Genomic DNA, 25,483 nt, shown 5'->3' on the forward strand with positions numbered 1-25,483 from the left:
GAGTAGTATAACATTTTCCGATCAGCCAATAAAAAGCAAAAGGTCGGCACGTGGTCTATTAGTTTGGGCAGGAGTAAGGTATTCCAACCAGATCCTTTCTCTCTTGCCAGGATCAAACATGGCGGGCTGCAGCCTGACCTTCCAGAACACCCAGTACGCTTTCCCGCGGCCCTAATCAGGTTTTGGCGCTCCTTTTTTCACCTTCCTTCCCGCTGGCGTCTCCAAAAGAGTCAGCACCTGGGAGCGTGACAGCGGATCCTGCTTCCCGCCCCCACCCGAGGGCACGCCCACTAGCCCTCGCCAGCCAATCGCAGGCCGCGCTACGGCGGCCGGCAGCTCCGGCCGGCCCCGCCCTCCAACCTCACCGTGGCCTGCGGCTCCCCGGCCGGTAGCGCCACTCTCGGTTGTGCGTACTGGTTGTGTAGGATCGCGGTTCGCGGACGCTCGCTGCCGGCCCAATTTCAGCCTACCTAGATCCGCCGAGGCGGTCGGCCCCGAGCCTCCGCCATGGACTTCGAGGACGGTAAGCGCCGCCTCTGGCTTGTCGCCGTGCTGGGCGGGAGATGGGGTGGCCTGCGCTGGGGGTCTGTTTACCGTCTCAAGATGGCCGTGTGGGCTTTGTTCTGCGGGCCCGGAGGCCTCCCGCCCGCCGGCCGCGGGCCCAGTGGCCGGAGTCGGCCTTTGTGGGGACCCGCGCGCCCCGATCCCGCCCGCCGTCGCCGGGGACCTGGGAGTTCCGTCTCGGCCTAGGGGGTGCGGAGAAGAACGCGCCCCGAGCGCGACGGCCTTCGGACTCGGGCTCTGGACTTGCCCCGGCCCCGGTGCATGAGAATTGCCCCGACGCCTCCAACTTCCCGGTCTCGGGCACCCGGGCGAGTGGGGCCTCCTCTACGTCAGCTCGCATTCGCCCCACACGGCAGTGACCCAGATCGCCCATTTAGTAGATCCTCAGCCCCAGTGACAATTTTCAGTCTTGTTGACAGCGATAGTTCTGGTCGTCTTAGTTTAAGTGAGTTTAAAGAGCGTCTCTAAGTGATAAGTATAGGTAGATGTTTATACAGAATGGGAAGTAAGACATTTCCGGTTAACAAACTGGAGTATTTACCCACCACAATCACCTACCTGGTCGATAACCCCTAATTTGAAATATCTCAGAACCAAAGTATTTTTCTCTGGATTGTGTATATGGATGGGACTAAAGTTAGAATTCTGGCATAGCATCACATGCCCTTCAAATTCAGATCTGTCCAAAGCTGCCTTGATTAGATTTACTGATTAAATAAACTGTATTTTAGCAATACCTTTCAGCCGTCTCTCACCACCAGTTCTTTAACCCTTTTCACACAGTCACAAAGTAAAATAAATTAGGTCTTCACCTTGTCTTCACATCTTGCCCAACTTTGATAGAAATTGGTGTCAAGGTAATATGTGTAATGACAGCATTAGGGATATGTGAAACGGGCTTAAATGATTAAACTACATTTAATCCCGAGTAACCAGGCATTTCTCGGTAAAACCAGTTCGCTAACAACTAGTTGTAAGCCTCTTAACTCAACCAAAAAAATTTATCTTTAACATGTGATCTCAGCACGTAAGCCTTACTAAATGATCTTTTGATCTTTGATCTTGATTTCATGCCACAAAGAGTTAAAGCCGCCAAATCTAAGTATATGAAAGTGGTCTGGAATAACTCTTGTGGATACTTTTAAGTTACTTTGAAATATGAAGGTCAGCTGTTAACAGTAGCACACTCTGCTGTTTCACTTGGTCTTTGACTCATTTTGATATAGATACTTTTAAACTATGAATATTTGAAGTGCCAGAGGTGGGAGTTAAACTTTAAAATATTGTTTTTATGTCAAAGTTTTATGACAGTACCAACACTCAAGGTGCAACAGAAGCTACCAAGGTGGAGAGTTGGGGAGCAATGAGAGTAGGCCCCTCCCTTCTTCAGGGAATCCATTTTCTGTAGAGAATTGAAAAACAATAAAATTTAGTATATTTGCTTTTTATTATCACTGTGTACCTAAACTAAACAGTGTCAGTGATAGTGCTAAATAAACAAAGCCGGCGATATAATACTCCCTCATTCAGGCCTCCTCCTCACCCCTGTCTTTATTTGGGGGATGGAATTTGACTAACAATATATCTGAATCTAATCCTGTGTAGTGTAGCTGTATTCTGTTGTACCCATTGTATTAGATTCCTTTCAGTATTTGTTAGTAAAATTAACTAGGATTTAATAATTGTTAAGTTAGTTTTGACAGAAAAATTGGCCACTATGGTTTTTGGTTATGCCTTATCCTGGATAGATAGAGCACACACACACATTCACATATATGCATATGCATTTCTCAAATAAGATGCTAAAATCTTTATAGCAAATTAAGTTGTAAAAGAAATAGTAACTTTAAAAAAATTATATACTATATTGAATCAATTCCCAGATGTCCTTGCATTTATATTATTTGATACATAATCTGCCTTTCCTTTTGCTACTTTATAAATCAGTACTGGATCCTCTCTTTTGGCTGTTTTTATAAATCAGGTGTTATAAACTAATTTTTACATTACCATAATTTGGATGACAAACCTGTCATTTGGGGAGATAGTGAAGAGAAAGATATACGTTTTCTCTCATGAAATAGTTGTAATTATTTATACCTCAGTTTTGCAGATAATTGAGTTAATGACATTTAAAAAATGGTGTTTGTTTTAAATAGTTGGGTATGTAATTTTAGATTTTTGCTAGTATTGTACTAATTCCTTTCTGTTAAATGTGTCTTCATAGATTACACACACTCTGCTTGCAGGAATACTTATCAGGGCTTTAATGGTGAGTATCTTTTCATTTGCCCTTAAATATGTTAAGAGAATATATTTTAGATTTTTTTCTTCATACAATATAAACAGCTAGTTCTACCTTGTTTCAGTCATTGTTTAGTCTCGTGATGAATCACTTCTTAGGATTAATGCTCTCATACTATATATAGTATTTGAATTAGGGAATTCGGGATCAGAAAAAGGGCTATTCATAATAGTTTGACTGTTTTATTTGAATTATGTTTCCTTTAATTTATTCCAAAAGGCTCTGACTGCATTCTGAGTGATGAGTTATAAGAAACTGGCCAAATTTTTGTTGAATTAGAGGCTTTGGTATTGAGTAATGTAGATTAAGTGCATTATTGGCTTAGTTCTCTTCTGCTTCTGTTATAATGTATTTTGACCTTATTTTTGAGGTCATTTATTCAAATATGTTAGTATATAAAGAGCCATCTAGAGGAGCACATGAAGACTATTTATTAACATAAGTATGACGTTAGAGTTGTGGCTAGAGCTAGATAAAAATCATGAAAGGCATGCAGAATACAGTTGGATGTCATTCGGTAGTTATTAGAGCTAAAGCTCTGCCAGACAGAGCTATAACACAAAAAAGAGCATGGAACAATTCAGAGAGATTAAAAAAAACATGTGAAGGACCCCAGGGAGTGGAATTAAAATTCCTATTGCTAGAGAAATGCAAAATTCAGTTGTTGTAAAGAATATATATATTCATAAAATAATACTGAAACAAATGTACTACTAAATAAAGAATGAGCCATTTTATGGGAATAATTACTGTCTAGTTAATTTCTGTTTATCATCTCTTAAGAATTTAGAGAAACTTTGGGTTTGATGTGGGCTAAAAAGACTCAACATATAGGAGGTAGTCAGTACATATTGAGTGCTGAAGAACAGGTTTTGAGCAGGATAGTAACACGATAACATTACCAGAAGAAGTTTAATTTACATCCACATGTAAGTTAGACTGAAAATTGGAAAATCATATAGAAAACCATTTCATAAATTTAGGTATAAAGATTTTAAGACCTTGAACTTGGGAGATGTCAATAGTAATTTTAAAAATATTAAGACATTTCTAGAGAAAATTAACAGAGCTTGCAGGCTAACTAGTAGTAAGTAGAAAATTGAGAGGGATGAATAAAAATGAAGCTAGGATTTTAAACTGGAGTTGAGTAGGACTAGTGCTTTTATCAGAGAGATTTGGAAGGATAGAAGGCCATGATCTCTAGTAGGATTTACTAGAGAGTTGGATTTAATGTCTAAATATAGGACTTTGAAATGCAGAATCATGCAGGGCCAGAAATTTATTTTCTTAATGTACTATGTTGCAAAAAGAGCTTCAGAAATTTCTATTACTGATTTTAGGATTTTTATTTTTTCTTTAATTTTAGTTTCAACAGTGGTTCTCATCTGAGGGTAATTGTTAGACTTCCTTGGGGAGCTCTTTCAAAGTATATTTGTTCAGGTCATACTCTAGTCCTCTTACAGCAAGTGATGCCTGGCTATCTATGTTATGAGAAAGTACTCAGAATGATTTTGGAATGCACCTCTGTTAAAGACCACTGCTTGATAACACTTGAGGTCTGGATTATCTACATTTTATAAATGAAGAACTTAGTCTCGGGATATAATTTGACTTTAATAACAATTTTTGAGTGACTGCTGTGTATCTTAGTGTTTTAGGAGCTGGCAATATAGCAATGAACAAAAGAGACAAATATTCCTGCCCTTTTGGGGTTTATAGTCCAGTGGGATGAAATAGACAGTAAACAAGGAAAAGAAATAATATATATTGTATGTAAGGTGGTAATTGCTAAGGAGAAAATGCAGGAAAGGGTGACGTGTGTGTGTGTGCATGTGAGAGAATTTTAAAGAGAATAGCTGGTGAAGGACTCACTGTGGTGACATTTGAGCATAGATTTAAGGGAGGTGAAGATGCAAGTCACGAGGCTATTTAGAGGAAGAATGCTATAGATTTTAGGAAATATAAGATATATAGTTACCAAGCGAAGCCAACAATATAATTCATCATTGTCATTGTATTTTCTAGTGATCAAAATGAAGTAGAAGGCATTGGAAAACATGTAAAATTACAAATTTCCTCCACATCATATCTTGGAAGAAAGTTCTATTTCCAGTATCTCCATGTTTTCTTCTTGCTTCATAATATCTTTTCTTACATCAACAGACCAAAAAAAAAAAAAAAAAAAAAAAAAAGGTTGGAGGGAGAGCATTCCAGATAGAGGGAAAGCAGGAACAATGGTAGGGCTGAGTGAATTGTGCTTCAGAGAGACTTAAGACTGGTTTGACTAGAGCAGATGATTTTTGCTAAGCAGCCAGAAGAGTATTGAAAATCAAAGGTAATTTGTTTATACCTAAGAAACAATAAAAGGTGAGGACATGAAAGAGTTGAGGGAGTGAGCAGTGCAGATACAGGGGAGGAGCGTTCTGGGCAGAGGGAGCAGCAGGTGCAAAAATTGGTGTGTATCCTATAGTATTCTAGGGACAGCAAGAGACATAGTATAGCTGGAGTAGGTGGAGTGAATTAGGGGGAATTGTAGATGAAGTTAAGAGTTGACAATTAATAAAAATTTTTTAAAAAGGTTATGAGGTGGACCATATAGTGCAGGGATTTTCAACCTTGGCACTATTGACATTTTGGACTGGATAATTCTTTGTTGTGGAGTGATGTCTTGTGCCTGGTAGAATATATTTAGCAGCATCCTTGGCTCTATGCACTAGATGTAAGTAACATGCACCCTTGATTTGTGAAAACCAAAAATGTTCTCAGATACTACCAGATGTTCTCTAGGGGCAAAATTGTTTCTGGTTAAGAACCACTGGTATAGGGCCTTGTAGATTATTTTAAGGCTTTGGCTTTACTTAGAGTAAGATGGGATAACATTGGAAAGTCCTGAGCATTGAACAACATGTTTTAACTGATATTTTAACAAAATTATTCTGGCTCTTTTCTTCAGAATAAAGATAAAGGGAGCAAAAATAAAAGCAGGACAACCAGTTAGGAGGCTGATCTAGGTGAGAGATGCTGGTGGCCTGCACCAAGATGCTAGTAGTATAGTGGTGAATAGTAGTCCCATTCAAGACTTAGTATCACACAGCTCATCAGTTATTTTAATGATAAGTCAGTTGTTTTATCCTCCTACTCCACAGCTACTTCCTTGTGATTTAATTGTGAGTTTTAATATTTTTTGAGCTTGTCATTTATAGGATAGACTGATTTAAGTGATAAAATAGATTTGATTTAAAATATGAAGCCAATTTTTTTGTCAATTTCTCACTTAATAGTAAAGACATGATATATTCTTAGCTTTACTTTTAAAGTTATTTTTAAATTTGATATCCTGCAAGAATATTGTTTACATATACAAATCATCTTACGGACTCTATATCTCTATAATCACACTGATTATACCAATATAAGGACATTGCCTCTTTTCTTTTTTAATTAACTGAATAGTAACAATCCAATGAACACTAAACCAAAGTCATGACTGTGTGAAAGTAGTTTTGTTAGTTTTTGGGTACTCTACCTGGCACAAGGTGAGTGTTCAATAAATATTAGTAATTTAAGATGTCTTATGAAATAAAACACACAGATTCAAAATACTGAAGGGTTTAGTATCCAAAGGCAGCCTCTGCTAACTCAAAATAGAAACTAGGAGAAATGACAAAATAAGGTTTTTTTGCTTTGTGTACCTGAAACTAACTCTAAGATTATTTTTTAATATGACGCCTTAGAGGAAAGCCTCTTATTTTGAAAAACTTAATTTTAATCTCAAAATCGTCCTCTATATGAGTGATATTAGCATGAATTATATGGTATATTTACCAACTCTAAAGACAAATAATTGACTATTAGTCTAGAACTATGTTGTCGAATATGGTAGCCACCAGCCATATGTGACTATTGAGCACTTGCGATGTAGATAGTCAGAATTGTATTGTGCTGTAAATGTAAGTTACACACCCAATATGGAGTCTTAGTATAAAAAAAATGTAAAATATGTTGATACATTTTATATATTGGTAAGCTTTTTGTACTCTATTATATTGAAATCCATTGGTGTATGTCTTGTACTTTTAATGGATCTTTTTTACTATGATCCTATACTATCAAGCATTATTGGAAAATATTGGTTTACTGAGTTATTAAGATTTTCCAAATACATATTGACAGATTTTATTGTACATTATAAAAAAAATTCATTAATGCCACTACCAATTTTATCAGAAAAGCTTTTAAGTATTGAAAAGCTGTCAACTTCAAGGTGGTAGATACAAGTTGTATGCAATTTTAATTTTTACTTGAAAGCTTGAATTTTATCATTGGCAGCAAATATTTTTACTTGTTTTCCTCAAAGTGACAGTATCACTTCGTTCATTTTTGAGAAAATGTCTGCTACATGTCCTAGTCTGAAAGCCATAATTTTCGAATGCCAGTCTTCCTTGTAAAAATAATATTCCTTATAAAAAGTGGCTACTCAGTTCACAAACCAAACACTTACACAATGGCTTTTCCTGGAGCGAACTATGATACTATGATATGCAGCAAAATTGCTTTATGTGTACTTCCCATTTCACTACATAGACTATCAGAAAGAAAGTGTACTCAAAGGTCATGATTTAATAAAATTAATTATTCTTACCGCTTCATCAAGGGCATTCTTAAGTGAAGGTGGCATTTTTATTTTTTACTGCAAGTGTGCAGTGTTGAAGGATACAGCGACTGCTAGTACAGTCTGGTACTACTGCCTTGATTTGTGCTGTGACATCAGCAGTTTTACCCACCAGTGCTTTTGCATCTTCAGTGCAAATGTCAACACTGTAGATAGAGGGCAGGTAATGTCTTAATATTTAATTTATGAAAATAGTTTGACTTTGAGGACTGAAAAAGTCTTGGCAACTTCCAGTGGTTAATAGACCATTCTTTGAGAACTGTTGCTCAAGAGTATATAAAAAATTACTAAAAGTTAGACCTTGACTATAGTAAGATTAGTGTATATTTCAGATAGGGCCACAAATAGCAGAATATAAGGCAGAGTATCATTAACACCAGATAAGAGCTACAGACTTGTAGATATTTAGAAGAAAGGTGATAATCAGCTGAGACAATATCAATAAGCGTGTCCTTGAAAAGATTAGTATATGAAATGGACTCTAAAAGATTAGAAGATTTCAGTAAGCAAATATTTGGGGTGGTAGAGGAGAGTGTTTTATTTAGAGGCAACAGCATGACGCTAGAGAAGCAGATACTTATGGGACTTTGGGAAAATCATTTCATCTCTTTGGACTTCAGTTCCCTAATCTAAAAGACAAGAAGATTGAATTTGATCATTTAGGTCACTTCCAGGTTTAAAGTTGCAAGATTGCAAGTAGTATTTTTATAAAGTTGTTGCTCTCATTATTATTATTGTTAGGAACAGAAATATTTAAATTATTGTAATTAAAATTTAATGTTATAAAAACAAATTAAGGTATTTGTATATATGATTATATTTATTATTAGTGCATGAAATTTGAGGAGGATTTTAAAAGACTTTATAGGAAACACATTCTAAATGGTTTTTAATTAAAAAAATTTTATAATCATAGTAAATTTTTAGTAATCATTTTATTCTTGTATTTTTCACATCATAGGTTGGGATAGAGGTGGAGTGGCAGTGTAATAAAATATACTTAATACTCTTATTGTATTAGAATTTTTTTAGTGTTTGCATTGCTGGAATGCACATTCATTCCCTCTGTTCAAAGTATATGAAGATTTAAGGATTTAAATATTCAAAGTATATGAGTATATGAGGATTTAAATATTTGTTGAGTCATAATTTATAGGCACAGTGCCACAGATTGGCCTCACTCTGATTTTTACTTCTCAAAAACTATTTCAGTTACTATAAAAAGTAACTGACATTAGGCTAATTGAAAATATGTCTGCTTATGGGTTTTTAGACATTTTGAGAGCAGTTAGATGCAGAAAACTAATAACAAAAATTTTCCCTTTGACATTATTAAATGTTGATTTTTCTTGAGAATAGTAATTATTTATTATTAATTATGTACTCTAGTATCTATTACAGAACCTCATAGTAGTACCCTAGTCAAATAAATATTGATTAAATTGAAAATAATTCTGATATAGAACTTTTTAGTTGCTAATGTTTTTCTTTGAAACTTACAGTTTCTATAGCAAATCTGATTCTCAGTAGATTATCATGTGTTTTTTCCTTCAATGTCTAGTGCAACTTTAGCTTAAATGTTAATGATGAAATATTATTTCAGATGATTGATGTTAAGATCTTGTGTTTTATGTAACGATTCCTGAAGAGAAGAGTATATTTTACCGACCTTTTTTTATTGACTCTCTTTTAGGAATGGATCGTGATTATGGCCCTGGATCTTATGGAGGTCTGGCATTCAAGGATATTTATCTAAAAATTCTTCTCTTGAGTGCCAGTTAAGGTGAGCATCATTTAATTTTTTTCTTTTTAAACTCTTTATAGGGATGGATCGTGACTATGGCCATGGATCCTATGGGGGTCAAAGATCCATGGACTCCTACCTAAACCAGTCATATGGCATGGACAATCACAGTGGTGGTGGTGGGGGTAGCAGGTAAATTGCTTAATCACTTGGCCAAATAATTAGAAGACTATAAGATTCTGGATATTTTAATTTAAGTATTCTTTTGGCATGTTATGATACCTGAACTATACTATATGGTCTTGAATAATCACCTTAAATGTTTAAAGGTGTTAACTAATGGTTATAAAAATTATCTCTGGATCACTGGCAGATAGTATTTTAGGAAAACCTCAGAAACTATTGTCATTTCAATATGATAGAGTAAGATTTTCTGTCTTTAGCAGTGAATGTTTCTTTTACTTTTACCTTTAATTCCTTATCAATCAGAATGTTCCAAACAAATGATATAAAAGTGTTATTGGAAATATTATTTGTGAAGCTTTCTTAAATGATTTAAAAAAAAATCTTACCTAATATGGAGTGCTCTGTAAAGCAGCAAAGCAATCTGACTAGATTGGGTTTAACTGAACCAGCCTAGCCACATTCAATTTCTAAGAAACATTTAAGATAGTTATTCTTTTCGTTTTAATTTTAAAGTAAAAGAGCATATTGTAATAATAAAAATGGTCTATAAGTCATGTCTAGGTTTTTTATTGGCAGGTAATATTTATACCAAAACCACTTGTGCTCTAGACTAGGAGCATTGTATTAAAGCTAATGATACTATACTTTTTGCTTAGTTTAATGCACTAGGGTTTAGAATGTATTTATATTTCACTGGTGATACTGTGGAAATCTTAAACCTAGTTTAACTACTGCAGACTTTAGGGTTGACCATATATAAGGCAAAGGGGGTCTATTTTGAGACACAAGGATTCCAAATAAATAGAAGTAAAACTAGTTAGGAAACATTTAAAACTATCGTCCTTCTTCATAAATTGAAGGATCTGGATTCCTTAAGGATGAACTGACTGATGCTTACTTTCCTTCTTTCTGCTTCAAGTGTGCCATTATGTTTTATGGTAGAGAAATACCAAGAAAATGAACAGTTACAACAATTTTGCTTAAATGATAGATGTTTTGAAAAATGTAGTTGGAAAGGGGAACAATTTTAATATGGTTACTAAGATTCAGAAGTAAATAGTACCTTCTATTTAGTGATCTGTAAATAATTGAAGTAATGTAACACATTTAAATGTTTTAATTTATCAGTTATTGCCCTGTTACATTGTAAATGTAATGTGCATAAATTATGTAGATGTTATCGTTTATCCCGTGTAATTGTGGGCCTTTATAAAACTATGTTGTAAGGTATCAAGCAACTTTTGTAATCCATACTTTAGATTTGTGAGAAGATGATTTGTTTCTTCTGTTGACTCTATTAAAACCTTGAGGAGACTGTGTGCTCCCTTTTTTAGGGTAGTTTTACATGATTTCCTTCCAGGAAATAATATTTCAAATAATTGAAGATATTATAAAATGTATTCTTTCTTATCTGCCTTGAAAATTCATATGCAGAGGGTATATGTTGGTGGTCCTTTACTTTTATGTTCTATTTCATGTGCTTATTTTTGTAGGTTTTTTAGATTTACTAGTCTATAAGTGAAAGTGACTGAGGATTTGGCTAAGGTCAATACCTTAGCCAAAGTTTGGCAGATTGTTAAATTTTATAACCAGAGATAATTCTCCCAATTTTGACTACTACAGACACATTGAAGTAGTTTTGTGATATAGATTATTGGTTGTGCAAAAGGATCTCTTCTGTGTCACAAATAGTCTACATCTGTGTAGTCTTCAATTTGTGTCCCTATTGAAAGCCAAAATACTGTAAATGTTTTGTATTTTCCAATATCAGGGATGGATTCAAAGAAAGTTTGAGTAGTTTGTGAATTTTAGCAAATGATTTTTTCTAAGACTAGGGCTGGGCTTAAATAATGACAGACTAATATTTTCTTTTTAATAAAATAGAAAAGCTTCAAAAAGCAGATTGTAAAGATAAACTTTGCTTAACTCAATTCATATTTAAAAACTGACTCAGATAGCTTTCTATCTGGTCTCGTGTTGAACTGCCCAGCCCTAATCAAGTGTGAACAATAGTAGAACTGTGCAAACCAGTATGGTATAAATGAATTTTAGTTGATAAATGTCATCTGATAATTTGTCTTTTGAATTGTCTAACATTAGTAAGCTTACTTTTGTTTTTTCCCTCACTGTGCAACTTTTCCAGGTTTGGACCTTATGAGTCTTACGACTCCAGGTCTTCTCTGGGTGGGCGAGATCTATACAGATCTGGCTATGGTTTTAATGAACCCGAACAAAGCCGCTTCGGAGGTAGTTATGGTGGTCGATTTGAGAGCTCCTACCGGAATAGCCTTGACTCTTTCGGAGGTAGAAACCAGGGCGGGTCTAGCTGGGAAGCACCTTACTCCCGTTCAAAATTGAGGCCTGGGTTTATGGAGGACAGAGGAAGAGAGAGTTACTCTTCCTACAGCAGTTTTTCTTCACCCCATATGAAGCCTGCACCTGTAGGCTCTCGGGGGAGAGGAACGCCTGCTTATCCTGAAAGTACGTTTGGAAGCAGAAACTATGATGCTTTTGGAGGACCATCAACAGGCAGAGGCCGAGGCCGAGGAGTAAGTACAACAGAATCTTTTCAGATTCTTTTCACTAGTCACTCTTTTAAACCCTTTCAAGACCATGGTTTTCAACTATAATAAACACTGTTCATCCCAGTGTATTTTGAAGCAAAAGCTTAGTCATAAGCATAATTTTTAGGTTGCCTATAAAAGTTTTTCTAGCACCTCAGAAAATAAGTGGCAGTGTGAGATGATTGTTGATAAAGTTTTGCCAAATCTCCCTTTATTAAAAAGGTGAGGAAGTTAGGTTTGGTCTAAAAGGGGTTAAAAGGAGTTGCATTTTTTCCTTGCAAACACTAGCGGTTGTGCCGGTGGGACAGTTCTTGGATTATTGTAAAAGGCAACTGAACCCTTTTGGAGTTTTTGAGTAGGTTAAAGGTGCAATGTATGATAAAATGTTTATACTTTGCTGCTAAACTCTTAGCACATAGAATTTCTTCAAAGCTCCATAGTTCACATTAAACACAAGAGACTAAGTTGGTGATAGATGAGGGTAGCTTAGCCATGTTTGCATGGTGAGGAAGTTGATATGTATAATAGGTTGTAGAATGACTTGGGTCAGTATAATTTTGCTAACTCACTCTCATGATATTTCCTTGTTGAGTGTTCTTTTTTTCCCCGTGTCACTAGTTTTACTATTGAGAAATAATTTCCTACTTGTCCATGTTTATAGCTCCTTTCTAGGAAGTAATATTTTGTAAATTATTGCTTAAATGAGTAGACGCACTAGTCTTCAAGTGTTAATTTCAGGGTATATAGTGAAAAGATTATGCTTATGTCCTTAGGTAACTTGACTAACACGAAATTTTACCTAGTAAGTGTATATAGAATGTGGGGTTATTATGAAGTTGGATCATGTGAAGAATACTGTATTTTTGCTATAATGTAAGAATTTTTTTTTTGAGTCAGTTGCTCTTAATATTGTCTTTGCAGAGGAAAGTGTTTCTGATAAAAAATCTAGTAGGCTACATGTTTCTGATTGTTCATTAACTTTTGGTACATCAGTGTAGTTTGTCATACTTGTGTAGAAGTTTGCATTTGTAACAGTAACTCTTTACTTACTAAAATGCATTGCACCTTTAATGGATATTAATGAAGATTTTTTTGATGTGACTATATAAATTACCCAGAAACACTAATTTATTTAAGTCTACTAGGTTAGATAGGTATCCTGAGCACAATATACAAATGTAAGCAACTGATATGTTGCTTTTCCACCATACTCTATGATTGTAGGTTTACCGAAAATAGTTGGGGTATTTAGGCTTTGGGTTTTGAAATTGAAAATCTATTCCAATTTGAAAATTTGGAAAACAATTAACATTTTCTATGCTGTATATTACTTTATAGGCAAATGATTTTTTTTCTTAGACTTCAAATATTAATTTTGTTTTCATACTAGAAAAACAGGTATTCCTGTACTTTGTATTCACCATTCTAGTCTGAATGGACTTTTCTTTCTTTCCTCCTGTTAATGAAGTAGATGAACCAATAGGACTTTCTATTTTAATCTTCACTTGTACAATTCCCATTGGATCCTTCTCTTCAGATCACTCCTCAATCTTTATCTTCTAAAAGTAAGGTTAGCCGAACAAATTTCTATGGACATGTGGCCTCGGTGTAGTAGATTTTGTTAATGACAAGAGAAGAGGAAGGGACACAAAGAGTCGTTTGGTTGCATGACTCTTCATCTGTAAAGTTTTGCTTCTCAGGCTTCTGGGTTAGAATATGTTTCTCTAGGTAAGAACGTGAATGGAACGTCAGATGCAATTCTTTATCTGAAGTGTGTCTTGGAAGTTGATGCATGGTTATGCTTTAACTCTCCTATTTCATACTAATGTTCCATCTCGCCTTCTCATTCCCTTTTTCAACAGGGAGAAATCCTAAATAATTTCTGGATCTTTTTTACTTCAGACTTCAGATATGGTCTTCTCTGTGTTTCTTAGTTTTCAGCCAGGCGTTAGTAAAATAAAAATTTCTTTTAAGGTCTTTTCATGGGAAAACATCAATTAGGAACTCTGAAGAGGAGTTGTCAGAGAGTTGTACAAGTGGTAATATTTTGACAGGCACATTCGTTGTTTATGATCTCAGGTAATTTTGAATTGTAAAAATAAAAAATAGGTAGGAAATATCCATATTTGTTCTACTGGAAATAAAAATACTAATTCACTGGATTTGAGTTCATGTAATAATTTACAAAGTTTTTCAATGTGTTATTCAGAGTGGAAATGTAAAATATAGTTACATTCTGAGGAATTTTCAGGGGAAAATTATTAGATAGAAATGTGCACCTTTTGTTTGAATTCGTTCTTTATCTTTGGATATAATGCTAATATTTCTTGATTTCACAAATTTGCAGCATATGAGTGATTTTGGAAGCATTCATAGACCTGGAATTGTTGTTGACTATCAAAACAAATCCACCAGTGTGACAGTTGCTGCTGCAAGAGGAATAAAGAGAAAAATGATGCAACCATTTAATAAGCCTGGTGGAACGTTTATCAAGAAACCCAAGCTATCAAAACCTGTGGAGAAGATGAGCCTCAGCAAATCCCCTAGTAAGTAAGAAAGCATAATTGTTATGCTTCAAGATACTTTTATTTATTTTTTTTAATTTAGTGCTTTAAGATAATTTTTTCATATTTATATAGAGAAGTGGCATAACAATTATAATAGTAGAAATTAGGTAAGTGAATCCTCTACTGCAGTTATTAGTCACGAACATCAAAATTACCCAAAGATACTTTTTAAATTCATATACCCTGGTCCACCTCTCTTCTCTAAATCCTGATTTAAGGAGGAGCCAGAACATCTGTATTTTTTAAATGACCTCACATGTGATTTTGAATCAAACTCCTTTCTTAGGTGTTATATTTATTGTTGAGGAAGTGTTGTATTACATAGAATCCTCTTTATGAGGACAAGGGGAAGAAATATTTCATGGTCCTTGGTACTAGGAAAAACTGTTTCTTCTAGAAAATTAATTTGCTTTTAATCTTCTGAACATTATTACTCTTAGAGATAATCATATTTCTAGTTTTACATTGCAAAAAATGGAGAGCCAATCTGAAAACAAAGTTAAAACAATTTCATTCATGTTAGCATTAAGGATAAAATACTGTAATTAATTTAACAAAAGAAGTACAAAACTTATACTTTGAAAACTGCAAAACATTGATGAAAGAAATTAGAGATCTGAAAAAAATGAAAAAACTAAATAAAGGTTCATCGATCAGAAGAATTGACATTATTAAGAGGCTAATACTTCTCAAACTGATGTACACATTTGGCACAGTCCTTATCAGAGTTCCATTTGAGTTCTTCACAAAAATTGACAAGTTGATTCTAAAATTCATAGGGAATTGCAAGCGACCTAAAATACCCAAAACAGTCTGATAAAGAACAAAATAGAAAGACTTCATGAATTCAAAGCTTAATACAAAGCAGTGGTAATCAGGACATTGTGGTACTGGCACAAAGACATGCAGACTAATAGAATAGACTCAAGAGTCCAGAAATAAACTCGTAAATCTATACTCATTGGCTTTTTAACAATAATGCCAAAATTATTCAATGGGGAGAGAATAGTTTTCAACAAATGATTCTGGGACAACTGGATAGCCACATGCAAAAGCTAAAATTCAAGACTTATATGTAAAAACCGAAACTATAGAACTCTTAGAGGAAATCGGGTAAATCTTCATGGCTTTGGGTTTGGCAAGGAATTCTTAGTTATGACACCAAAAGCATGAGCAACAAAGAAAAATACATAAATTGGACTTTATGAAAATTAAAAACTTTTGTGTTTCAAAGGACACCATCAAGAGAGTGAAAAGACAACCCATAGAGTGGGAGAGAAAATATTTGCAAATCACACATCTAATTAGGTATTTGTATCTAGAATATATAAAGAATTTTTACAACTCAAAAAAGACACATAGCCTAATTGAAAAGTGAGCAAAGCATGTGAGCAGACATTTTTCCTAAAAAAGATACACAAATAGCCAATAAGCACATGAAAAAATGCCCAACGATTAGTTATCAGGGAAATGTAAATCAAAACTATGATGAGATACCACTTCACTCCCACTTAGATGGCTTGAAAAAGACAATAACAAAGCTTTGTGAGAGTGTGGAGAAATCAGAACCCTCCTGCAGTGTTGCTGGAAATGTAAAAAGGTATTCCACTTTGGAAAACAGGTTGTTTCTCAGGTGTTTGAACAATTGCCATGCAATCCAATGATTCTTCTCCTAGGTGTATGTCCAAAGAAGTGAAAACATATATCCATGTAAAAACGTACGTACAGATGTTTATAGCCCCATTATTCATAGTAGCCTAAAGGTAGAAATAACCCAGATATCCATCCATGGATGAATAGGTAAACAAATGGAGTATGTCCATACAGTAGAGTATTTCTCAGCCATAAAATGGGATGAAGTATTGGTACATGCTACGGCTTGCATGAACCTTGAAAAGATTATGCTAAGTGAAGAAAGCCAGTCACAGAAGTCCACATATTGAATGATGCTTTTCATATGAAAATCTAGAGTATGGAAATTTTGACAGACAGAAGTAGGTTAGTGGTTGCTTTGAGCCGTGGGGTGTGTATGGAGTTAAATCTAAAGGGTACCAGGTTTCTTTGTGAGGTGATGAGATGTTCTTAATTATGGTGATGTTTACATATGTCTACAAATATACTAAAAATCATTTGATTGCACACTTTTAAAGGGTGAATTGTATGATAGTGTGGGTTATATATTAGTCAAGCTTTTGTTAAAAAAAACAGCCAAATTACTCTATTTTTCCTTGTTACTGTATTTTATTTTTTAACTTTGTATTGAATTTCTAAATGAAATCAAGTTCATTTGACCAAATTATATTGTTAAAGATCTGCTTAAATAAAAGCTAAGGAAATGTCTTTTTCAACATTTTGTGAAAACATATAATAGCAAAATAATATCCAACAAATATTTTGCCTGTTTTTGCCTTTACACTGAATTATTTTTTGTTGTTTACATTTATTTTTGCCTTGATGACTGAGAAGTCTTGTCTTTCCAAGTTAGATGATATTGTAAGGATTCAGAAATTATTCTCTTCTTTAGAATTAAAACTTGGTTACCTAATCTACTTGGGATTGGAGAAGGTTTAGATAACTGTAATAAATGAATATTCCAGAAGTGTTCTGGTCAAATTTTTCAATTTTTTTTTACATCCACTTTTAAAAATAAGATCTAGTGAACATTACAATAATTTATTAGAGAGCGTATTCCTTTGCTGCTGCAAGTGGCTAACCAAGTGATGTTAGCTTTCCAATAATTAGTTTTTAAAAAGAGGGAGAAGGGAAAGAAGCAAGGAGGCTTAGATAAGTCCTAGTATAAAATAGTGTTTTGATTATATATATTTAGATACTGACAGTATGTTCATTTTGAATTTCATCTCCATTTAAATTGCTTAAGGATTAATACATGAATCCTTTTTTATAAAAGTGGGATTGTAGTTATTGTAATTAATAGTAAACTAGTACTTAACTGAATGCTTACTGCACAGTAGGCTCTGTGTTAAAAGGATATAATGTGCATTATTTATGTAATTCTCACATTGGCCTGCTCAGGTATAGGTATGCCTGTCAAACCCTCCACAGCTGAGAAAACTGGCACAGGGCAGATAAATAACTTGCTACCAGGTTAAACAACTGGTAAATGGCAAAGGATTTATTTCAGAACAAGTCTTGCTCTAGAAACCCTTCACTTATACCTCTATATGATTGTAACAGAAAATTGCTTTGTATTATTTTTTCCTCTTTTAAAACAAGTTTTTTTCCTAATTATTACATCATAGACATCTTCATGTATCACATTTGGAAAAAATTGAAATTACCAATGTTTGATTCTTTCCTCAAAATATATGAACTAGAATATAAAACTCAAGAAAGATTTAAATACTGTTCTTAAATTTACTTTCCTGCCATGCTTTGCAAATTGACATCTATATTGTTTAATAAAAATAACAATGTTTTTGAAAGTTGATACTAAGTAGAATGTGTGTTGTGGGGATACTGTGTTAATTGATAGATTGTTGTTTACCAAATTGAGTACTTTAGACATTACTAGAATAGTCAATTCAGTTGATCCTCTTGGGGCAGATTCCACAGATATATTTTGTAGGTATAGTTAAGTAAATATTGCAAAGTTTGATACAGAAACTGATTTGCCTGTAAAGCAGATATATGTTCAAAAAAAAATTTTTTTTTAACAATACTCGAGAATGGTGTAGTTTAGTAAAAATGAAGCCAAAATTCTGTAATCAGTTCAGTCTTTAATTGTTAGGTGGGAGGTGGGCATTTTGAAAGTTATCTGATGAATATTCAGAAATAAGAAAACTTGCTATACTGTAGTATAGACTATATACTGATTTGTTGAAAAGCAGTAGGAAAGGAACCATATTCCGTCATTTGGCTGGAGGTACAACATATGTCATAGCTTTAGCATATGAAAGAGAAATGAAATTACTTATAATTCGAGGTCTTGTACAAGTAGCCTTTCCATAGAGTGGAGGATTTAGGGAAACTGTATGAGGATATTGAAAATGGTTAATAAATAAGAATATACATTTAAGCTCTTGTAAAATGATGAAAAATAATCTAAATATTGAATTTTAAGGTATTGATTTTATGTAATTTTGAGACATCCCACTGTATACATAGCAAGTGCTATTTAAATATTTGTTTATTGTCAAGTTTACAAATCCCCAGGTATTCATAATTTTGCATTAGATATTTTCCCAAACGTAATCCAAAAGGAAAAATAATGCATAAAAAGAAAAATTTAAGGGCAGATAAGTTTTTTTTTTAAGTCTAAAGTTAAATGTATTATAAGAAAGAACCTGCTCACAGTGAGATACCACTGGACACCATGTGAAGTGGATGGCCATAATAAAAATAAAAAAGGGAAAATAGCCAAGTATTGGCGAGGATGTGGAGAAATTGGAACCCTCACAAATTATTGTTGAGAATGTAAAATGCTGCAGCTGCTGTGGGAAACAGTTTGATGGTTCTTCAAATGATTAAACAGATTGACCATCTGACCTAGCAGTTCCACCCTTAAGTGTATACCTCAAAGATTTGAAAGATATTTAAACAAAAGCTTGTAGGCAAGTATTCATAGCAGGATTATTCACAATATCCTAAAGGTGGAAACATTCCAGATGTTCATCAACAAATGAATGGATAAAGGAAAATGCGGTGTAGCCACACATTGGAATGTTATTCAGCCATAAAAAGGAAGAGGAAGGTACTGATATGTGGTACAACTGGATGAACCTAGAAAACATTAGCTAAATAAAAGAAGACAGACAAAAAAAAGGCCACATACTGTATGATTCTATTTATATGATGTATCTAGAACAGAGAAATCTGTAGAGATAGAAAGCAGATTAGTAGTTATCAGGGCTTTGGGGAAAGGGTAAGTGGGAAGTGACTGCTTTATGGGTATGGGGTTTCTGTTTGGGGTGCTGAAAAAAGTTCTGAAACTAAGTAGTGATGATGGTTGCACAGCACAACATCGTGACGTAGTTAATGCCACTGAACTGTACACTAGGAAAGGTTAAAATAGTGAATTTTGTACCAGGTATTTTATTGCTTTATTTTATTTGCATTAATTTTTTTTTTAAGAAGCTGCTTTTATTTTAGAGTTTATGCATTTTAAGAAATTTTGGGAAAGCTGCTATAATATGTATGAATTTTTACAGCCAAGACTCCAGTGTTCATTTAATTTCCATTTTCATGCAGGGTCAGGTTACTTCAGTGTTTCCTAAAGTGGTATTCACGATGATTTTAGGTGATATGGATGTTATTGCTTAAAATGAGAACAAAAAAAAAGAGTAGATTTAAAGAAAACTATGTAGCAAATAATCACATAGATGAAAAGTAAATGTGGCAAAATTCATGATAATTGTATTCAAATGAAGTTTCAGAAATAATGGGTAATCTTGAACTCCAATTTTTTTAGTGAGTTCATTTTAGACTAGAATCACCAAGTAAACCTTGTATGTCTGTACTTTATGAACTGAAAAAGGGAGAATAGAGAAATGATCTATAGTCTTGACGTTTTTCTCTGATATCGTAGCAAAAATTGATCCTAAAAATGAAGAAGAAGAAAAGCGGCGAATTGAGGCTCGGCGAGAGAAACAAAGGCGCAGAAGAGAAAAAAACAGTGAGAAATATGGAGATGGATACAGGTTTGTGCTTAGTAGTCAGAAAATTGGACTCATATGAAAACAATTTTCTGGAAAAGGCAAATATATCAATTGGAATGTGAAAAATTTCCCGTGTGTCAAATGAAAAGGCTTGGTCTAAGATACATAGGAATGCTTTTGATTTTTGATATTTATATGCAATCACTTAGAAAATATAAGAAAAAAGAAGTGTATCATTCAGTAATGGTAATACAAAAATAAAATATAAGTTTAGAAGTATAGTATTCTTAAAAATAATTACATGTCATAACATGAAGAAAATCACAAAGTCTTTGAAAGTTGACTGTGTGGAGACATTGTGATCTTCTTAGCTAGGAAAACTAAATATTACAAATATACAAACATACCAGGTCTTTCTAATCCTGATTCCAAAGAAAATTCTGAAAAAGAAAAGTAAATGAATAGGTACTAGCTCTTCTAGATATTAAACATTAGAAAGCTGTAATAGTTAAAAATATGTGGTACTAAAGTTAGTTGATAGATGGTCATGAGGATGGGGAGCATGGCATAAGGAATGCAGTTAGCATTAATACATTGGCTAGGTGGAGGGTCAGGGGAGGGAGAGAACAATTGGGGGGATCGTTTTGCAAATGATATAGATGTCTAACCAATGTACTGTATTCTTGGAAACTAAAACAAATAGATAGATTTAGAAAAAGGTAATCGGTATTACCGAATTAACCTGTAAATAAATGTATTATATGTAATAATATATAATGAAGAAGATATTGCAAATGAAAGAGAAATTACTTGAACAACTGAACAATAACAAGAAAAATAGTTTAGATCCTCATATCAGCGAGGATAAATCCAGATTAATTAAAAAACCTAAAAAATGGAAAATAACAGGAAGATAAAATGGAATATTTTAATCTGCAAGATTTTTTTTCTAGGCTTAGAAGTTCTATGATAAATTACAAAGGAAATGATTAGATTTGTTTAAATATATTAAAATTTAAAAGGAAAGCAAACTTGGAAACATGATAAAGATGAGAAATGATTAATGTCTTAGTTAGATAAATATCATCCAACCAGAATTTTTAAAAAAGGAAACAAGATGCCCAATACATAATTTGGTGAAAGAACAAATTTTAGGGAAAATGTTGAAACTCACTGTCAGGTAAATAAACTGAAAATTTAAATAATAGTATAACATTTTATTAGCAGAGTAAAAAATATTGATTTACTAACTAGGATACAAAGGACACTTAAAATTTGCTGGTGGCTGTATAATTAGTTATAACTACTAGGAAACAATTTAGCAGTTTTTTAAAATGTCTTGGATTTTTTATTTTATTTTTATTTATTTTTTAAATTTTTATTTATTTACTTTTTAGGCGAGGTTGACCTCACAGATTGCAAGGACCTTGTCACCTTACAATCCCTTATCTATCTATCTGTTTGTCTGTCTGTCTATCTATCTATCTATATCTATTATTTTATGCCTATAGCACCTGGTCTTCCTAGGTGGTCTCCCATCCAAGTACTAACCAGGCCCGACCCTGCTTAGCTTCCGAGATCAAACGGGATCGGGCTCAGTCAGGGTAGCCTGGCCATAGACTGTCTTGGATTTCTAAATGCTCATTGATCCTAAGAAAATAAGCTAAAAAAAAAGAGCAATTTTATCTAAAAAGATGCCCATTACAACATTATAATAGTTCCAAACAGGAAACAAACATTATAATAGTTCCAAACATGAAACAAATACCAGTGATCAAGTGTAATCAAGTATGTGGAAGGTTTGACAACCTCTTCGTGGGCTCTTAGGCTATTGTTAAAAATGATTATAGAGGCTGTAATAACATGGAGAAAATGCAAGCAAAATAGAAAAATATATATACAAAATGTAAAGTTAAGCATAGAGAAGAGGCTACTAGGAAATTTAAAAAAGGACAATATTTCTTCCATCTTTTTTTTTTTCTCTGAAATCTGCCCCGGTAGTACTTATGTTAGTGAAATAAAGAATATAAAATTTAAAAAGTAAATTTAATGTTTTTCCCATTCAAAATATAGATTTTCTCTATAAAAGTTAACTTGTTTGTGTAGCATGAAAGGAATGAAATGAAATGTTTCACATAAGTGAATTTTCTAGATGTCTAAAACTTTATCTTAGTTCAAAAGATAACATTTAAGAGAAGAGAGTATGCAAACTTGTTTACGGAGGTATTTTTAAAATGTATAGGTTTTTCATATTAAATAGAATACTCTTTGTTATTACTTGGTTTTAATATATACATTGGTTTTATTTATGTAAAATGTAGTAAAAAAAAAAATTGTGTTGTATCTTATTCTCAGATTTTTTTGTTTAGAGTGTCTGCTTTTAGCCTGCTAGGTATTGTGTAATCTTTGTGTCCAGCTTTAATAACCTGTAACTATGCTTTCTGGTTTGTTACTTCTAATTTGTTGGGACCTGAGAAACAATAAAAGTAAGAATTAATTTATTAAGAATTAACTAATAAAGAGTTCTGGTTTTAAGGGGTAGCTGTTTTGGGGTCCTCGTATTCTCTGCTCTGATGTCAATCCTTTTTTTGACGAAGGTAATGGACTTAGTAACTTAGGTGCAGTTTAAATTGAAATGAACATTTTGTATAAGATGTGTAGGAATCTGGAGATGATTTAACATTATAAGATTAATTTTTCTATTTAATTACCATATGAATACTTCACCCATTAAAAGTTGTAGATTTGAATATGATATAACCATGTTATTATTATATATATTGTGATTTGAAGAAATCATTTAACTCTTTTCTCCATAATTTTAAATGTAGACCTGATGACAACCAAAAGAGTATCAGTTCAATTAAATTGTCATTTTAGGAAATGTATCCCTTTAAATAGTCTAAAATTAATTTATCAGAGCAGTTTTACTTTGAGTTGGGGTAAGAGACTGACGGCAAATAACTATTCCTGAGATGCATTCTTTTTGGATACTTGCATGCTTTTCAGTATAATAGGATGGAAAAGTCAGGAATCCTGGGGTGGGGAAAGGGATGGGTTTGTGAGAGGTCTAGACAAACAGTACATGATGAAGAGTGCCAAAAGAAAAGTAGGAAGTAGCCTTAACAGGAGATGACTTCTACATAGGCATGCAGGGAAATCAGAGAAATGGATCAATGTATTCAAACTGTTTAAGAATGGTAAGATTGCAGTAGGAATTGTTAGGCAGCCCAGGTAGAGGTCATGGCTTGAGGTAAGAAAGCAAAGAAACAGGGATGTTTCACTGATACTCAGGAAGTGGAAACCTGTGTAGATTGAAAATGACTAGTGGGGTAAAAGATATAATCTGATTAAAACATTTAATGAAGACATCCTATGTGCCAGATACTGATAATGTAATAGGGGATAAAGCCAAGAATAGGAGAGATTAAGAGCTTTTCTAAATGGCAGCTGAAAGTGTTTTTACTTTTTTTTTCTTTGAGTCTTAAGGAGCCTTTGGAGTGAAGCCTTTGGATCAGTTATGTGCTATTGCCTCCTTTATGAAATAACAGTGGTTAATTTAATAATTACCATGTGCCAGGAACTGTTCTATGGGCTTTACAACTATTAATTTTTTAAATCCTCACAGTACGTCTGTGAGGGTTCTCATCTCATTAAGATAAGAAAACTAAGGCCCAGAGAAGTTAAGTAACTTGTCTGAGGTCACACAAAGGGGCTAGGATGTAAACCTGGCAGTTGGCTCCAGATCCCATACTCTTAACCAGGAAAGTAAATCTAATAAATAATGTGAGGAATTAATTGGAAAATGAAGACTGGAGACAGAGAAACCAGTTAGGAAACTGTCATAATTCAAGGAAAAGAAAATAAGAATATATGGTAAGAACAATTAAATGGGAGGAAAAGGGGAGTTTTATTCTGGGATGTCTCCTGAGCTGCTAAATGTACGCATTTGTCCAGTCCAGGCCTATTAGTCATCCTAAAGTAGTGTAATGGTAATAGGACTTTCGATCACCCAGGATCTCTAAGGGACTAAATTATGGTTGTTTGGTATTCCACCTGATTGTTGATACCTTAGTGGTTTGGAAGCTTGAGAACTGAACAGTGTAAAACAAGCAGTGGAACTTTGGAAATTGATACTTCTCGAGGCTTGCTTTGGCTTTCTAATTGATCTAGGCCTAAGTGGAGAGTTTAGGACTAGATTAAGTAGATACATTGATTCCATCTTTCATACACAGAAGCTCCTGGGTGAGCCAGAAACGTGAAGTGGTATAATGACAGTGTTCTTCAGTAGATACTTAAAGAAATACTGTTTTTTTCTGACTTAAGCTAAATTTAAATCACCCATAAAATGGAAAAAAGGAAATCATTTATGCTGGTAAAATTTGCTTCATTCTTATTTCTTTAGGAACTCTTTATAAGTAAATTAGGTAATGTTTTTTAAAGAAACCTTTTTTTTCCCCCCCTTATAGAATGGCATTCACATGTTCATTTTGTAAATTCCGAACATTTGAAGAAAAAGATATTGAACTGCATCTGGAAAGTTCTTCACACCAGGAAACATTAGATCATATTCAGAAACAAACTAAATTTGATAAAGTAGTTATGGAGTTTTTGCATGTAAGTAGCTGATTTTGAAGTGAAAAACACTTTATCTGTCATTTCAATTTCTTAAAAATTAGCCCAGAATTAGATGTGAATTACTCCTTTGTAATATAATTTAAATCTGTTATTTGAGAGAACATTTAAGTTTTTTACAGTAATTTTTGGTAGAGGTGTCAGGAAAAGAATTCCTTTAACAACTTATTGATGCTGATTCAGCCATCATCCATTGAGCGTCTATGTATGTGGTGTTGTGCTTGGTACTTTGATATTTCATTTGAGCCTCATAACAACTATTTTTATTAATGAAAGGTCATGCTTAGAGCATTTAGTGACTCTTACAGTAAGTAGCAGAATCTGAATACAGAGCCAGAGAACTGGGTAGTCCTTTGTAATATGAATATGTGGTCATCAGTTCAACAATTTTTCTTGAAAACTTATGAAACGTGCTGTATAGGCACTGAAAACACAGACACTATCCTCAGTGAACTGACAATAATTGGAAATAGAACATACACATGCCCAGATGACACAGTTAAGTAGAAGGGCCAAGGATGATCGTATGGGTAGAAGGTTTGGATTAAGGGAGGATAGTTGAGGCCAGAGATGCTTAAGGAAGATACTAGAACTGGACTGCTAATTGTACATGCAATTAATGTGGGCAGAA

At 33.9% G+C, this 25,483-nt stretch overlaps 1 protein-coding gene and 1 non-coding gene across 4 annotated transcripts in view; one reads left to right on the forward strand and one right to left on the reverse strand.

Annotated features, from left to right (window-relative positions):
• The first annotated feature begins 356 nt into the window (after positions 1-356).
• ZNF326 (zinc finger protein 326) overlaps positions 357-25,483 on the forward strand; it is a 35,230-nt gene continuing 10,103 nt past the window's right edge. Inside the window, exons 1-8 of one of the 3 annotated variants that reach the window (XM_011355621.2) lie at positions 357-523; positions 2,792-2,836; positions 9,235-9,270; positions 9,366-9,477; positions 11,615-12,020; positions 14,383-14,581; positions 20,148-20,259; positions 24,687-24,834. In XM_011355621.2, coding sequence (XP_011353923.1) covers positions 508-523; positions 2,792-2,836; positions 9,235-9,270; positions 9,366-9,477; positions 11,615-12,020; positions 14,383-14,581; positions 20,148-20,259; positions 24,687-24,834 — 1,074 coding nt within the window. In that variant the 5' untranslated portion in view covers positions 357-507. Of the gene's footprint in view, positions 524-2,791; positions 2,837-9,234; positions 9,325-9,365; positions 9,478-11,614; positions 12,021-14,382; positions 14,582-20,147; positions 20,260-24,686; positions 24,835-25,483 lie in introns of all 3 variants that reach the window. The other 2 variants (XM_011355622.2, XM_023528087.1) reach the window with 2 other exon arrangements.
• On the reverse strand, positions 21,720-21,838 carry LOC111736803. Its single transcript, XR_002779266.1, has one exon. It is a non-coding gene; the product is annotated as a 5S ribosomal RNA (ribosomal RNA).

The sequence above is a fragment of the Pteropus vampyrus genome, unplaced genomic scaffold, assembly GCF_000151845.1.
Source record: "Pteropus vampyrus isolate Shadow unplaced genomic scaffold, Pvam_2.0 Scaffold22, whole genome shotgun sequence".
Taxonomy (NCBI): domain Eukaryota; kingdom Metazoa; phylum Chordata; class Mammalia; order Chiroptera; family Pteropodidae; genus Pteropus; species Pteropus vampyrus.